This window comes from Panthera tigris, chromosome C1 (assembly GCF_018350195.1).
Source record: "Panthera tigris isolate Pti1 chromosome C1, P.tigris_Pti1_mat1.1, whole genome shotgun sequence".
Taxonomy (NCBI): domain Eukaryota; kingdom Metazoa; phylum Chordata; class Mammalia; order Carnivora; family Felidae; genus Panthera; species Panthera tigris.
In genome coordinates this window covers 215371955-215389152 of record NC_056667.1, presented here as the reverse complement: position 1 = coordinate 215389152, position 17198 = coordinate 215371955, and the positions used below count along the sequence as shown (strand labels likewise).

At 46.3% G+C, this 17198-nt stretch overlaps 1 protein-coding gene across 1 annotated transcript in view; it reads left to right on the top strand.

Annotated features, from left to right (window-relative positions):
• Window positions 1-17198, top strand: part of ASB18 (ankyrin repeat and SOCS box containing 18) — a 42539-nt gene that overhangs the window by 6336 nt on the left and 19005 nt on the right. Inside the window, exon 3 of the mRNA XM_042997771.1 lies at window positions 16615-17119. Coding sequence (XP_042853705.1) covers window positions 16615-17119 — 505 coding nt within the window. The remainder of the gene's footprint in view (window positions 1-16614; window positions 17120-17198) is intronic.

The following is a 17198-nucleotide window of genomic DNA, read 5'->3' as shown; positions in this document are numbered from 1 at the left end:
AGCCTCTGTCCGGGTGTCTGCTTCCATTTCTCCCGGACGTGTGCCTAGGGGTGGAATGGCTGGCCTGCATGCGATTGAAAGATAACCTTTTCAGAAACCGCCAAACTGTTTCCAAAGTGGTTGTGCCAAGTTGCACTCCCACCAGCAGGGTACGAATGTTCTGGTTGTTTCACATCCTCGGTAGTGGTTGCTTATGGAAACTCTGTAACTGTAGACCTTCTAATAGGTGTGTGGAAATATCCTGTTGTAGTTTTGAGTTGCAATTCCCTAACGACAAGTGATGTTGAGCATCTTTTCATGTACCTATTTGACACCCATCGGTCTTCTTCAGTGAAGTGCCTGTTCAAATCTTGTGTCCCCCCTCCTTTTTTTTTTTTACATGGGGTTGTTTTCTTAAAATCTGAGATTCCTTTATATACTCTGAATACAAGCCCCTCATCAGACATATAATTTGAAAATATTATCTCCCAACCTATGGGTTGTATTGTCTTCTCTTAAAAATGCCTTTTAGGAAAATAAATGCCTTTTAGGGGCGACTGGGTGGCTCAGTGGGTTAAGCATCTTCTCAATTTCAGTTCAAGTCATGATCTCACAGTCCTGAGATTAAACCCCCACCTCAGGCTCCACACTGAGCACGGAGCCTGCTTGGGATTCTCTCTCTCTCTCTCTCTCTCTCTCTCTCTCTCTCACACACACACACACACAATAAATAAACATTTTTTAAATGCCTTTTAAAGAATAGCAATTCTTAATTTTGGTGGAATCAGCTTGTCAATTTTTTTCTTTAGAAATTACCTTGGGTTATAATATCTTTAAATAAAAAAATCTTTGCCTAACCCAGAGTCACAAACATTTCCTCCTAAATTTTCCCCTATAAATTTAATAATTTTACATTTTGCATTTAAGTCTGTGACCCATTTTTTTGTTAATTTCTGCATATGGTGTGAGGTATAGATCGAAGCTTTCTTCTTTGCATGCACATGTCCGAGTGTCCCGGCACCATTTGTCAAAGGGTCTTTCCTTTCTGCCCTGAATTGCCTTTGCACTTTTGTCTAAAATCAACTGACTACATGTGCATGGGTTTATTTCTGGACTCTCTGAAGTGTACACACAGGACAAAGCCTGACTGATTCAACTGGTAAAGAGCCACTCTTAAGTTCAGACCATTTATCACTTATGTACACCGTGAAAAGAGGACTGGCCAATGGTGCCAATGCCTCATCCCACACACCAAGAAGGACAACTCCTGCCAAGATTTAGATCAGCAGGGCTTCAAGACCTTTGCTTGCACAGCCTGTGTGGATACACACAAGGTTACCAGAGCTCCGTGGTAGAGCCATTCCTCTATATTTGTCTTCTATTTTATTGGGCTGTTTGTCAATTTTGACATCAGTACCACATTGTATTGAATACTAGAGCTCTATAAGAAACCTCGAAGTCAGGTAGTGTAGGTTCTTGGGTGTCGTCCTTTGTCAAAGATGTTTTGGCTATTCTAGCTCCTTTGCATTTCCATGTAAGTTTGAAAACCATTTTGTCAATTTCTATTTAAAAAAAAAAAGCTGCAGGGTTCTGGACTGGGGTCAGAATCAACCTTGAATCTCCCCAGTTGACCCATAGGTCAATCTATAGATTTGGGGAGAATGGACATAATAAACACAAGAAAGCTCTCAGTTCCTTTAGGTCTTTAATTTCTCTCTGCTGTGTTTCTCACTTTTCAGTGTACAGGGCTGGCACATATTTGTCAGATTTCTCCCTAAATATTTATTTTTGGTGCTTGGTAAATGCTATTTTTTATTGTAAATTTTTGATCATGTGTAGCTATTATACAAAATTAATAATTTATTTTTCCATACTGATCTTGTATCTTGGAGCCCTGTTAAGCTCACTAATTGTTCTCATAACTCATTGTAAGTTCCATAAGATTTCTATGCAGGCAGCCATGTGATCTTTGAATAAACATAGCTTTACTTCTTCAGCTGATGCACTTTATTCTTTATCCTACCTTATTGCACTGGCTAGTATCTCCAGGGCAATGATGAAGAGAAGTAGTAACAGCAGACAACTTTTCTTATTCCTGATCTTAGAGGAAAGCCTAAGTCTTTCACCATTAAGTAAGAGATTAGACATTGGATTTTTGTAGATGAACTTTTTCAGATTGAGAGAGCTCCCCTCTATTTCTAGCTTGCTGAGAGTTTTTATTATTAATGGATATCGAATTTTCTCAAATACCTTTTCTGCATATTTAGACATGATCATACAGTGTGTTTCCTAGTCTGTTAGTATAATGATTTATATTGATAGTTTTTCAAATGTTAAACCAACCTCGCCATCTTGAGATAAACTACACTTGATCATGAATATTATCCATTTTAATAAATTATTGGGTCTGATTAGCTGGAAAAATTTTACTATGTATCTATGTTCATGAGAGATATTGGTCTGTAATTTTCTTTTCTTGTAATGTCTTTATCTGGTCTTCATATCAGAGTGACACTGGCTTCAAAAATGAGTTGGAAAGTGTCTCTTCCTCAACCATTTTCTTGAAGAGCTGGTATAAAATTGTCATTATTTCTTTCTTAAATGTTTGGTAGTGGGGCACCTGGGTGGTTCAGTCGGTTGAGCATCTGACTCTTGATTTCACCTTGGGTCATGAACCCAAGGTCATGGGATTGAGCCCCATATTGGGCTCCATGCTCAACATGGAGCCTGCTTAGAATTCTCTCTCACTCTCTCTCTCTCTCTCTCTCTCTCTCTCTCTCTCTCCCCCCCCCCCCACCCCTACTCACACACTCCCTCTCTAAAAAAAAATTAAAAATATATTTGGTAGCATTCATCAATGAAGCAATCTGGGCCTGGAGTTTTCTTTATGAGAAGGTTTTTAACTATTAATTCAATTTCTTTAATGGCTATTGTACTACTGAAAATATTTCTTCTTGGGTGAGCTTTGATAGCTTGTATCTTTCAAGAAATTTATCTCTTTCAGCTATGTTGTTGAATTTATTGACATAAGTTGTTCTTTATTATCCTTTTAATCTTTTTTTTTTAATTTTTTTTAACGTTTATTTATTTTTGAGACAGGGAGAGACAGCATGACAGGGGAGGGTCAGAGAGAGAGGGAGACACAGAATCTGAAACGGGCTCCAGGCTCTGAGCTGTCAGCACAGAGCCTGACGAGGGGCTCAAACTCACAGGCCGCGAGATCATGACCTGAGCCGAAGTTGGATGGTTAACCGACTGAGGCACCCAGTGCCCCTTAATCTTTAAAAGCTATAGTATTATCACCACTCTCATTTATGATATTGGAATTCATTATATTGTTTCTTTTATTTTCTTCCCTGATCAGTCTTGTTTTTGATTTCATTGTTTTTTTGTTTGTTTGTTTGTTTACTGTTTTCTATTTCACTAACTTCCACTATGGTCTTTATTATATTTCCTTCTTTGATTACCTTGAGTTTCATTTGCTCTTCTTCCAGTTTCTGAAGATAGAAACTAATGTCATTGATTTGATGATTTTTTTTTTTTACTTTCTAGTATAAGCGTGCTTTTGGTGTTGTACATGTCCCCCTGTGTATTACTTTAGCTAAATCCTGCAATGCTAACGTTATATTTTCATTTTCGATCTATTTTAAATTCTTTCTAATTTGTCTGTGGATTTTTTTCTTTGAACCATAGTTATATAGAAGTGTGTTATTTAGTTTTCAAATACTTGGGTATTTTCCAGATATCTTTCTAGTATTGATTTCTAATTTTATTTCCATGTGGTAGGAGAACTTACTTTGTATCTCTTTACTCCTTTTCAATTTGAGTCTTCTTTTATTATCCAAAATATATTCTGTCTTAGCAAATGTTCTATGCACACTAGACAGGAATTTGTATTCCACAGTTATTGAGAGGGGTGTGAGAGGAGTGTTCTATATATGCCAAATGAGTCAAGATGCCTAGCGCTGTCATTTAAGACTTCTATTCCTTTCTGTTTTCTGCCTATTTGTCTTACAAGTTATTGAAAGAGAAGTGTTGAAATCTCTGACTATAATCATTTTGTCTATTTCTCTCTATAGTTCTATCAGTTCTTGCCTCAAATATTTTGAAGCCTTGTTATTAAGTACACAGATGTTTAGCATTATTATGTAGAACTGACCTCTATCATTATGAAAAGATATCTTTATCTCTGGTTTTATTCTTTGCTCTAAAATCTACTAAGTCCCCTATTAATATATCTAGTTGATGTTAATATAGATTTCTCTTGAATGGTGTTATCATAGTATACATTTTTCCATCTGCATGAGTTATCTATTGCTGCATAAAAAATCACCATAAACTTAGAGACTTAAAACAACACGCATTTCTTATCTCAAAGTTTCTGTGGGTGAAAGTTTGGAAATTGCTTAGCTAGGTTCTCTACTTCAGAGTCACTCACAAGACTGCAATCAAGATGTCAACAAGGGCCAGGGTTTCATATGAAGATCAACTGGGAAAGAATCTGCTGCCAAACTCATATGATCATCAGCAGAATTCAGCTCTTCAGGGACTGTGGACTGAAGGTTTTCTTGCTGACAAATGATTGAAGGTCAACCTCAGTTTTTGCCTTTATTTTTAAAGTAGATTTCTTGGGGCACCTGGGTGGCTCAGTCGGTTAGGCATCCGACTTCGGCTCAGGTCATGATCTCATGGTCCGTGAGTTCGAGCCCCATGTCAGGCTCTGTGCTGACAGCTCGGAGCCTGGAGCCTGCTTCAGATTCTGTGTCTCCCTCTCTCTCTGACCCTCCCCTGTTCATGCTCTGTCTCTCTCTGTCTCAAAAATAAACATTAAAAAAAATTTTTTAAAATAAATAAATAAATAAAGTAGATTTCTTGTTGGCAGCCTGTAATTGGATCTTTTTTTTAAAATCCAATCTGATAGTCTGCCTTTTAATTGGATGTTTACATCATTTACACTTAATGTGATTTTGATATGGCTAGGTTCAAATCAAACATCTTGCTATTTTTTTCAATCCATTCTTTGTTTACTGTATCTTCTTTTTTCTACCTTCTGTATTAATTAAGGAATTTTTATGATTCCATTAGTCTCCTTTTTTGACTTATTCTATAAAAATTTTGTTGTGTTATTTTAGTGGTTGCTTTGGAGTTTATAGTGTATACATCTATATCCGCCTGCTCTCAAGTATTAACTATACTATTTCAGATAGAGTACAACAGCATACTTCCATTTCTCTCCTCCTAGCCTTTGTGTTAATGGTATCACATATTTTACTTACAATTCCTGCAATAAATTTTGTCTTGTTCTAATAGCCCATACTCTTTTAAATATATTGAAATAATAAGAAAAAAGTTTGTATGTTTACCCAGGTAGTTCTTATTTCCAGTTTCCTTCATCTCTTTGTAGAGATCAAAAATGTCACCTAGTATCATTTTCCTTCTGCTTGAAGGACTCTCTTCAACATTTCTTATAGTGATGAATCCTTTCAGTGTCTGTGTGTTTGAAAAAGTCTTTATTTCACCTGAATGTTTGAAAAGTGCTTTTTTAGGTAGAGAATTCTGGGTTGACAGGGTTTTTTTTTTTTCTTTCAGTGTTTTAAACACATAGCTCCATTGTCTTTCAACTTAACATTTTTTAGTGAAAAGTCTTCTGTCTTCTTTATTTTTGTTCTTTTGTAATAATGTCCTTTTCCCAGCTTAAAATTTTTCTCCTTATCACTGATTATAAGCAGTTTGGTAATAATGTATTTTGATGTAGTTTGTTCATGTTTCTTATCCTTGAGATTCCTTGAGTTTCTTGGACCTGAGGGCTTATAATTTTCATCATATTTGGAAAAATTTTGGTAGTTATTTCCTCACATTTCTTCTGTATGATCCCCTCCTCTCTTTCAGGGACTCCAATTACACATATATGACACCATTTTAAGTTGTTCCACAGCTCGCTGGTGCTGTCATTTTTTTTTTCTTCTCCAATTGGTTTATCTTTTGTTCTAAGATACCTGATCTGCCATTATTCCCATCTAATGTATTTTTCATCTCAGACATTATGGTTTTCAACTTTAGAAGTCCAATCTTAGGTCTTTTTCGTATCTTCCACACCTTTACTTAATATGTTCAACCTTTTCTTAGCTTCTCAAACATACGGAAATGGTCTTAATAACGATTTTAAAGTTCCTGTCCACTAATTCTATCATCTGGGTCAGTTTTAGTTGACTGAGTTGTTGTTGTTTTTTCTCTTTATCTTATCAGGTGCTGGATATTTTTCTATACCTATCAATATTTTTGATCTCTACTCTGAAATGTAAAGTTACTTGGAAACACTTTGATCCTCTTGGGTCTTGCTTTTAAGCTTTGTTAGGCAGGATCAGAGCAGTGTTAAGACTAAAGTTAATTTTTTCCCTACTACTGAGACCACACCCTTCTTAGTAATCTAACCATGCCCCATTATATATGCGGTTTTAAACGCTGGTTGTTGAGAACAGACACTATTCCTGAACTTCTACATACCATGGGTATGATTCCCTCTCTTTTGGGGTGCCATTTCTCCAGTCTTGAGCAGTTCCCTCACACACATACAGTAATCAATACTCAACTGAATACGCAAGGGGACACTCCGCAAAGTTCTTTCTCTGTGAAGACACCCCCTGCCCAGTACTCTGCCTGGCAAACTCTACCTGCCTTGGCCTCCCCAGACCCCTATATCTATCTCCTCAACTCTGAGAGTCACTGGGCTCTGCCTGGGACCTCTTCACTGTGTCCCACTCTGGGAGCTCAGAGTCCCTTTGGGAGGTCAAGAAATTCAGTGTTTGCCAATCATGTTGGTAAGTTCAAACCTTGTGATCCATTTCTGTCCTCAGCTGCAGGCATTCTCTACTTTCTAGCTTACCGTTAGTGAAAGCTGGGTGAAAGGCATTTGGAAATTCTCTGTGCTATCTTTGCAACTCTTTCCATAAATTTAAAATAATTTAAAAATAAAAAGAGTTTTAAAAACTAAGTTTGCGTCACACCTTAGGTTCCAGCCTCCCGCTTTACAGTATCAGAAAAATACTGCTTTTTACTAAGAAATGAGAAAGAAACACCTACTCAGAGCACAAAATATTGTGAATTCCATCAATAGCTCTTCTGACAAGCCAACAAGCTCACATCTGGATGTCATAAAGAGCTGAGATATATGCAGACCGTTAGGGCTACAGCTTATCCACTGTGTGATAGAAACTAATTTCCTGGCTTCAGGTGGTTTTTCAGAAATCATAAAGGTCCAGGACATTGTTTAATAAGGACTTTTCAAATGCCTTTGTATTAACATGGAGCTTTTTAAACCTCTTTTCTTTTGTCTTCCTCTTTCTCCTCCTCTTCTTCTTCTTCTTCGCATCCCTCGTCCGCCTCTATGTGTCTCTCCGTATGAATCTTTCTCCCTGGTGATTTAATTTGACAGTCTTGACTTATTTAAATCCTGGTTTTTGGGGGAAAGTTTGAGATAAGTGATGAATATACCAGAAGTTCAGGCAGAACTATGCAACAGCTGACTTAGAATCCCTTCGATATCAATGATTATAATGGAAAATGCTTGCGGATTCCATTGAACACCTCTACAATAACATAGCCAACTACCTTGAAGGATAAAAAGGTAATAGATGTCAGAAAGGGCTTGGGGTTTCGACCACAGCTTTTCAGCTCTAAAGAGTCCCCCTAAAGTTAGACTCCGAGGAGGTCTGGCTTCAGGTAGTATAAACATATTATCACTTTGACAAGAAAGAGCTACCTTCTCCAGAATCTTTTTATACATAGTAGATTTTAGGTCATCCTTAATTTTTTTACCTTACAGTAGAGAGGGGGTCGTTGACCTACATACAGAGCCATTTCATTTTCTTACTCTTGATGACAATGGTCTCCACACCTCGGGACCCACTTCTGCTCCAACCCCTTTTAGTCAGCAATTCACCATGGGTGCAGGACTTTAAAACCTTTGAGTCTCTGAGTTCCTGGGATTAAAAAAGAAAAATTATCTGTGCTTCCTTCCAACCAGCAAGCTTCAGAATTCAGAATTCAACACACAAAAAAGGATATCAGAGCTTTAATCTAGGAGCCTTTTGAAGAGATTTTCCCAAAAAGAAAAGTTCCAGTAAAGTTACTCTCTTCACGTTAGTAGCCTGCTTGTCAGCCTCGCCCTATTTATTATCAGACTCCTCTCCTTGACCCTCTTTTTTAAATCTGAGATAATTAAAATGAGAAAAGGATGAGTAGAAGCTTGATTCTTTTTTCCCCCCTGTCTGAAGTTAACTTGCTTTAAACGGAAGTGAGGAAGACTTCCTTCCCTCATGAGCATATCAGTAAAAAGCATGCATGTTTACTTTTTTCGTCCCGGTTGGATTAATTTAACTTGGTAAAAAAAATCATTCAGAATCCAGCGCCAGACCTGTGGAAGCAGCTAATCTCCTTAACAATCACCGAAGAGAACTATTGGACAATGCTTTTCTAGTTCAGACGAGGCAAGCTGAAATCCAGGCAGAGAGGAAGAAAGTATGACTTTTCCCGAGGCAAGAAAGGCACTCTCTGGCCAGGTTCAAGCAGAGATAACTGTTCAAAGTCCCCGCACCAACTCCAAATGTCTCCACAGGAGGTTTACCTACACAAGGTGCCAGGCTCATGGGTGTTGATACATAATCCGGAAAACTGTGTGCTCTTTCCACACCCCAGAGGAGTGGTTGATTTATTGAGGGGAGGACACATGGCCTGATTCAACAGGAGTCTGAGGCATCAGAAGGATATTAAAGAGCAAGGTGTCATAGAGGGGCCGCCCCCATCGGGCGATTTGATATTGGTTGAACTTCACGCATTCCTGAACACTTCCAACGGTCTTACTTCCGATGGTCCTCCAGCAAGCCCGCAAGGCATGAGAATCCCCAATCTACAGACCAGGAAACTGAGTCCCATCGAGGGCCCATGTTTTGCAAGTAAGGTGGCACACAGTGGAAATTGCCAAAAGCCAAGTGTTGGAAGAGACACCAATGCTGAACGATCACCTCTCCCTTGTTCACCTAAGTTCTTTTCACACACCCTGTACAGTCGGGAAGTCCCTGCACATCTCCAGCCAGCACCTTCCAGACATGTTCTATTACAGGTGTCTATGCCCCTTCCCTGACCCTTGATGGCCTCTCAGGTAGATCCGTCAGCTTTCGGATCACTTGCCAAGTCCCATTTGAAAACCTACAACCCACTGTCAGGAATTAGAAGAGGCAATGGAAGCCAAGTCAAACCTTTACCCTCTGGGCAAAAGCCTTGATCAGACGATATGCAAATGGCCAAGATGCAAACAAAAAGGCGTTCAACATCACTAATCATCAAGGAAATGCAAATTAAAACCACCAGGAGGGGTGCCTGGGTGGCTCAGTCGGTTAAGCGGTTAAGCGTCCAACTTCAGCTCAGGTCATGATCTCTCGGCTCCTGAGTTCGAGCCCTGCGTCGGGCTCTGTGCTGACAGCTCAGAGCCTGGAGCCTGCTTTGGATTCTGTGTCTCCCTCTCTCTGCCCCTCCTGCTCGTGCCCTCTCTCTCTCTCTCCCTCTCAAAAATGAATACACACTGAAAAAAAATTTTTTTTAAACCACGAGGAAAAATTTCCTGCTTCACACCCATCAGAGTGGCTAAAGTCAAAAACACCGACAAATACTGAATCTCACCAAGAGTGTGGATCAGCCAGAACTCTTGTATTTTGCATAATAATACAACCACTTCACTAATATGTTCAGCAATTTCTTTTAAAGTTAAATATACACCTGCCAGCTCTTCCACTTCTACGTATTTACCCAAGAGAAACGAGAACATATGTCCACGAGAAGACTTACACAAGGATGTTCACAGCAGCCTTATCCATAATAGCCAAAAAACAGAGATACCCAAATGTCCATCAATATCAATAGAAGAGGGAATTTGGAAATTGTGGTATATCCAGACAATTAAATATGACTCAGAAATAAAAAAAAAAATCAACGAGTTACTCACACACGCAACGATATGATGAATGTCAAAGACATTATGCTGAGCAAAAGAAGCCAGACACCAAAAAGGAGAAAATTCTAGAGAACTAACCCATGAGAGAGATCAGAACAGTGATTGCCTGTGGGTGAAGAGTGGCAGCCAACGCAAGGAAACTTCCGGAGACAGCGAAATATTCTACATTTTCATTGGAATGTCATTTACACAGGTGCATTCCTTTGTCGAAATGTATACAACTGTAGTCTTAAGACCTGTGCAATCCATCCTCCATATGCAAAGTTTACCTCACCTTAAAAATTCGTACATACCTGCAGACATAAAACTTTTCTCTCATCCAGGTGTTGATGAAGGGATGCTGGTGAAGATTCTAGAAAGTTAGATACTACTTCAGGGGCAAGTGGGGCACACAGTGGAGATGACTTCACAAAGTCTGTTCCTTAAATCATTTCTCAGTTTGCCAAAATGCAGGGTTTCGCTTGCAGTCCGGGGAGAATGTGCCCACAACATCATCACCAGCCACAACCATCCGTCACTTCAGAAAAAATTTAAGTGGTGGCCATTGCTCAGAGAGAAACCGTAAGGATTGAAATGGCCGGCTGGTCTCTCTCTCAATCTCCCCCCTACCCTTAAGGATTTGTCCATTCACGTCAGCCCTTTCAACTGTAAACATTTATGCCTGATAGTCTCGCAGCTTAGCATCTCGGAAGAAAGGGAAAGAGAAGAAAACACAGAACAGAAAGGGGCAGGTGGCAGGTCCCCAAAGGAGAGCCTCAGCAGAAGGCCAGGGAAATAAAGTGGAACAGCTCCTCCATCAAAGTCTTGGGGCAGTGGCTTCCCCGTCCCTCATTCGGAGCCAGCTGGGGAGTCTATCCACAGGAGGGAAACTTCTTGCAGTGGCTTCATTAGAAAACACGGCTGTATTTTCTTCCCAAGTCTCTCCCCCGCGTCCCCTGCCCCTCACAGGCTGGCACTTGCCCGGCACCCAGACAGTCGCTCCCACCCCCACCCATGGACCCCGCCCTGGGGCTCCAATCACCCTGCCCCCGGGGAAGTGTCTCCAGCCCATCAGCCCGCATGGCAACCCTGAGGAGGAAACGGAGCAGCAACGATGATCCAACAAGACTGCTTCATAACACTCCCTGCGTATGTCATCTCGCATGAAACCCCTTCTGCCTGTCAGAGGGACTGGCCGGCAATCGCGTAAGGAGAAGGGCGAAGGCAGCCGGGACTGTCCAAGGACCTCAGCGACCCCCGGCGATAGGAAACACGGTTCCATGTTTTGGTGGTTGCCGGATCATGAAGCTGTCCAGTGATAGCTGGGGTTCCCATCCCAAGCGGGGTGTGCTGGCTGTGGGGTCACCGTCATCTCCCACGTCCCTAACCTTGAGATCATTGCCCAGACCTCAAAAACTGAATCCAGCTGGGGAAAATGGGAGCTTGCGTGCAGAGCTGCTGGCGTGGCCGGGTGAGAAGCAGGCTGCTGTTACCTGCCCCACGGACCAAGTCCACGAGGCTGGTGACCTCCCCTGCCTTGTCCTGCCTTCTGGGTCCTGCAGCAAGTTTATCCAGAAATTCTTGTGAAGCGCTCAGAGAAGACACACTTCTCCCCGCCCTGAGGGGCTGCTTGGAAGATGTTCTCCACTTCCTGAACGAGTGGATCCATGGCTGAATGAAAAGTTCAGAAGTAACTTCTGGAAAATGCCTAGCACGGTGCCTGGCTCAGAGAGAGAGTTTAACAAATGATACGGCAGGCGGGTGGCCTGACGGACAGCTCTGAAGCCAGAGTAGTTGAGATCTCCGCCTTGCCGCTTCCTGCCCGGATGGCCCTCATGCAAGTCACTGGTCTTTTAAGCCTCAAGTTTCCCACCTGCAAATTCCACCTACCATGCAGATTTGTCGCAAAAACTACAGATAACCTTTTTTAAAAATAACTTCAAAGATCAAGTACTAGAGACCTCTCAGCTCAGATCCAGAGGCTGTGAAATACCTCCTTTGAAAGCTTTGTATAGACCAAGTAATGTGGGGGGGGTGGGGGAGACGCCTGGGTGGCTCGGTCGGCTAAGCGTCCGACTCTTGATTTCGGCTCAGGTCATGATCTCATGGTTCGTGAGTTCGAGCCCCAAGTTGGGATCCGCACTGACAGTGTGGAGCCTGCTTGGGATGCTCTCTCCTCTCCTTCTCTCTCTGACCCTCCCCTGCTTACTCATGTGCACACTCGCTTTCTCAAGAATAAATAAAATAAATAAATAAATAAAAAGACGAGTAATGGGGAGGAGGGGGGCAGATGACGGCCAGCGTTGAGCAGGTCCGGCCTCACAAAATGCAGCGAGGCTTGGCGGGTCGTGTCAACGGGGAAGAGAGCAAGTAAACAGCAGAAAAGCATTCTTGTGGACTTCTGCACCTGGGAGATTGCCAGGCGGTGCCTCAGGAAGATGCTGGAAGGTAGATGGGAGCCGTGAGTCGGACGTGGGCTCAGAGTCCTACTTCCCCACTTAGAAATAAGTTAAAATGACATTAATTCAACAGCCCTCGATGGGCTCGTCTTTATTAACTCCTGCCTTGTGGCTCGAGCTCCTTTTTCTGTGTCCTGCCAACCTCAGGCCGCTGTAACAGCCTGTCACCACAATCATCATCAAAGACGGCGATGAGGGATGGGGGGTGTTAGTGTTTGCCCAAGCTGCTTTGTATCAGAGGCTGTTCAGACAATACAGTGTCTCCTTAATCCCCGTAAGACAGAGACAAGTCGTTCTGGCAGGCCGAGATGAGAATGTACCCTTGGTTCCTGACAGGGGCCGTCTACACCGGCCCCAGGCCTTCGTGAGTCGCCTGTCAGGACAGCAAGAATCTGCCCTCAGAGGAGAGGACTCAGCCGAAGCTGGGCTGCCCACACAGTCGAACCAAAGCTTAGGTGCTGCTGTCCTCGCTGGGCCATTTCTTCTCCACTAGAGACACTGACACGTACAAGGTCAGGTCCGGGAGGCCCCCGAGACTGTTCTCACTTTATCACCACCCCTGCCCTGTCCTTCAGACTCACCCTCTCGGAGGTACTCGGTACATACTTCCTGAGATCGCTGCTTGTACCCGGACAGGGCAATGGAAAATCTGAGCGCGTTCTGGGACCCTGGAATGCTAGCCATTTCTGAGACTCCGTGAACTGTTGCTGTGGCTGGTGGGGGATGGGTTTGTTATCATCAACCTCCGTTGTTCCTGTTTCGAGCCATAACTCTGATCCATTATGGAAATTTCGAAGATACGGGCAGGCAAAAAGGAAAGAAAAGCGTCCCTCGCCCCATCATCCACAGGTAAACACACACCGGCCTATACATTTCTAGGTTTGTTTCTCTCTGTGCCTGTATGTATCTGGTTTTTAAAAAAAACAAGACCGTTCAGTGCTGTTTTGTAACCTAATCTTTTCCCATAACCACTGCAAATAGCTTTCCGTGTCATTAAACAGGCTCCCACACCTTCATTTTCGATGACTGCCCAGTGAGCGCCAGCAGAGATGTGTGCCTCAGTCAATTGTTTGTGTTGTTTTCTCTCGTGCGTGTGGTCTGCAACTTACCCCGCTACCTGCTCGAAGGAAGTGCCCAGATTTAGCCAATTAGAGCTCTTCATTAAAAATGAAAAGGGCACCCGCAGCCCTCCGGAGGATGGGCTGGTTGCCCTCGTTCTTCTGAAAGGTATCTTCGTTGCAAATAGCAACTTGGACATCAGCCAGTTAGGCTCTGGATGTGGAAGAGAGGCCGGGTTGTATTTCCCGGTGGACTTCTTTGGAGAGGCTGGGCGGCTTTAAAAAAAAAAAATAGTAGAAGGAAATGTTTTTGCCATTGTTTGTGAGCGCACACAGGCTCAGCGGCAAAATGAGACGGAACCCTTGATTTCTAACCTCCTGCTGCAGTGTTCAAAATGCCTCCCAGAGAGGCAAAGAGGAAGCTGATCTGAAGCACTCTGATTGTGAAATTTGCATCCTCTCTTAGCTGGTTATTGTCCCCAAGGACATTTCACATCAAATTGTACTTGTTTGTAAAGATTTTTCACCCAAGACAGGCCACCCCTCAAGATAACTGCTGATACGGAGGCTAGAGAAATAGAAGGAATTAGAAAGGCCGAGGGTCCCGGGGTAGAAATATACACGGATTTAAGGGCAGCCACGTCCAGCCTGGAAACCCTCGACGGATGATCTCGGTTCAGCCCCCCAGCTAAGTACGTAACAGGAAAAAACAGCAGCGCCATGAAGGAACGTAAAAGATGTTCATTAACGAGATGCACTAGTCCAACGCGCTTTCAGGGAATACCAATCGTGGGCTAGCTCTGCAACGGGCACCAAAGAGCAGAGACAAATAAAACCCCCATCTCTACACTCAAGGAGCCGGCGGCCTCAAGAGAGGAGCCAAACGTGCTGATGAACACTGGAAACGTGGTGTGATAAATGCTCTGCCCCGAGGTAAATGACAACACAGAGGTATGAGCCTCTGCTGGTAGCACCGGGAGGGCGTCGGAGAGGAAGAGGAGGGGAAGAGAGGAGTGCGTGCGCCATCCGGTGAGGCACAGCCTCCCAGGAAGGAGGGGCCTGTGCAAAAGGCATGAGGGTCCTGTCACAGCAGATGTGTCCTAAGAACCACACCTGGCCGGCACAGGATGGAGCACCAGGGACTAAAGCTGGTGAGGTCCACGGGAGCTGGGTCAGGCCACTGGCTCGCACCTGAAAGGCTCTTTCTGGGTAGAACGGAGCAGGGGGCAAATTTAGAGTCTGTGGCAAAGGCCTAGGCGAGAAATGATATGGTCCTCAACAAAGGGCAGTGAGATGGGGAATGGAGGGAGGAAGCAGTTCAGGGGAAGATAAAGAGGTGGAGTCCACGGGGCTGAGCGACCGGTGGAAGTGTGGGACAGCTGGGTGACAAGGGAAAGGCAAAGAACACATCACTTACAGAGCGAGACCCCCACGGAGGCAGAAGAGGACCACACCTGGGGGCAGACGGTCGAGAAGGACTCCCTTCGCCAGACACACGGAGGAAGGACAGAAAGATCGTTGCAGAAACGGGTTCTGGCAAATGTGTGTCACTCACGGGCAGAAGGTAGGACGGGTGGCCGCTCCTGAGAGAGCCCGAGCTCTGAGTGAAGCAGGACTGGATGGCTGACGGGGAGGAGAGGAGAAACAGCGCCTCCAACACTGAATTGTTGGTGAACACAAGCTCCCCGAGGACCAGGGGGCCTGGGGGCCTGTATCTGAGAACCGGGTCTCCTCCAGTGGCACCCAGCAGCCACATGGGGGACAGCAGGTGGATGACCGTGGGGCTCAACGTGGAAGACACGGCCCCTTGGGTCCCCTCGGTTCCAGGGAGCCAGGATGCCAAGGGAGTGGCCACAGCCCCACCCAGGAAGGAAAGAAGCCAGGCAGGGCTGAGAGATGAGGGGCCTAGGACTCAAGTCTCGGCAGACCAGGGATGAGAAGGGGACCCACAGGCCTGGACCAGCCAGCAGGAGCGGAGGCTTGGCCTGAGGCTGGCATGCTGGAGTGTTTGACTCCAAAGGTGAGGCAAACACATTAACGGCCAGGTCGGGGAGCTGACCTGGGAGCAGGTGTCTGAGGTGGGGCTGGTGTTTTGGCAGTGTCCACGAGGGACAAAGGTCAGCACAATGCAGGACTGGCCTCCTGCTTTCGGGGAGAGCTTCCCACTAGCGTCCGAGGCCCAAGGTCCAGCATGAGCCTTGCCTGGTCATCAGCCTGCCGTCCCCGCTTAGGTAGGAGTCTGGGGTTCTCTCTCCTGGGAGAGGCACTGATGCCTGGGTAACAGGACACTCTGGGGATCCAGTCGGTGAACGTGGAGGCAGCCCAAGACACCCACCTCTGGGGGGGACCGCAGTGTCCTGTGGGCGTCTCGAGTCCCCAGGAGACCACTGGGGTCTGCACTCACATGGGTGCAGCCAAGATCCACAGTCTCCAAGGGCAAGTCTGATTGAAACAAAGGTAGCCCCACAATTAGGCATGTGCCACCTACGCTTGCAGCCCTGTAGGAGGACCCCCCCAGTGCCAGTCCGTGTCAGTGCCTTGAGGGACGGATGGATTCCCTCTGCGGGAGCGCGGCGAGCCTTGCCTCGCACGGTCACCAAAGCTGCGTAGCTTACAGGGTTACCTGCCGGCTGCTGCGGAAGAGCCCCCCGGTCTAGGGGACCCTCCTTAGCACCAGGCCTCCCAAGCCCTCTGTGACCGCCAGCCATGACAAAGAGCCCAGGTAGTTAGTGCTTCGGGCACTGTCGTTTGAACCACATTACCCTCCAAAGTAGCACGTGGATCCTGAGGAAACGTTGCTAGCTATTTCCACCATTTGCAACGGGTAGGCCCCACCCCCACCCCGGTCTGCCAAAATCTCATTTTTTCTCCCCAGCTCAGTCTCGACTCCCATAGCCTGGGCACCGGACGGCCGAACTCGGGTCCTTTCTCTCAGGGCCGCCCCCCGCCCCTCGCTTCCCACGAAGTCAACTGGCGCTGGGTGGCAGCGGCAGCCAGGGTGCGGTGGGGCGGGGCGGGGTGGGGAGGGTGGGGACAGGGCGTAAGGGCGTGGCAGGGGGCGGGGCGGGGCGGGGCCTTCGGGGGTCGCGCCCCCGCCCCGCCCCGCGCTGACCGGGCCTTGGCCTCCCCGCAGGTGCGCGCAAGCGCTGCTGGAGCACGGCGCCTCGGTGCAGCGCGCGGGCGGCGCGGGCCGGGACACGCCGCTGCACGTGGCGGCCCAGCGCGGCCTGGACGAGCACGCGCGCCTCTACCTGGGCCGCGGCGCGCCGGTGGACGCGAGGAACGGCCGCGGCGAGACGGCCCTGAGCGCGGCGTGCGGCGCGGCGCGGCGGCCCGACGAGCACGCGCGCCGCCTGCGTCTGTGCGCGCTGCTGCTGCGGCGGGGGGCGGCGGCGGACGCGCGCGACGAGGACGAGCGCAGCCCGCTGCACAAGGCCTGCGGCCACGCGCTCCCGGGCCTGGCGCGCCTCCTGCTGCGGCACGGCGCCGACGCGGGCGCGCTCGACTACGACGGGGCCTCGCCGCTGGCCCGCGCGCTGCAGACCGCAGCCTTCGCCGCGGAGGCCGCGTCGCAGCGCACGGTGCAGGCGCTGCTCAACCACGGCTCCCCCAGCGTGTGGCCCGACGCCTTCCCCAAGGTAAGGGGGCCCCCCCCCGGGGACGGGCCTGCGGCGGGGCTCGCGCCGCTTCTCAGATTCAAGGGCCCAGCAGCCCTAC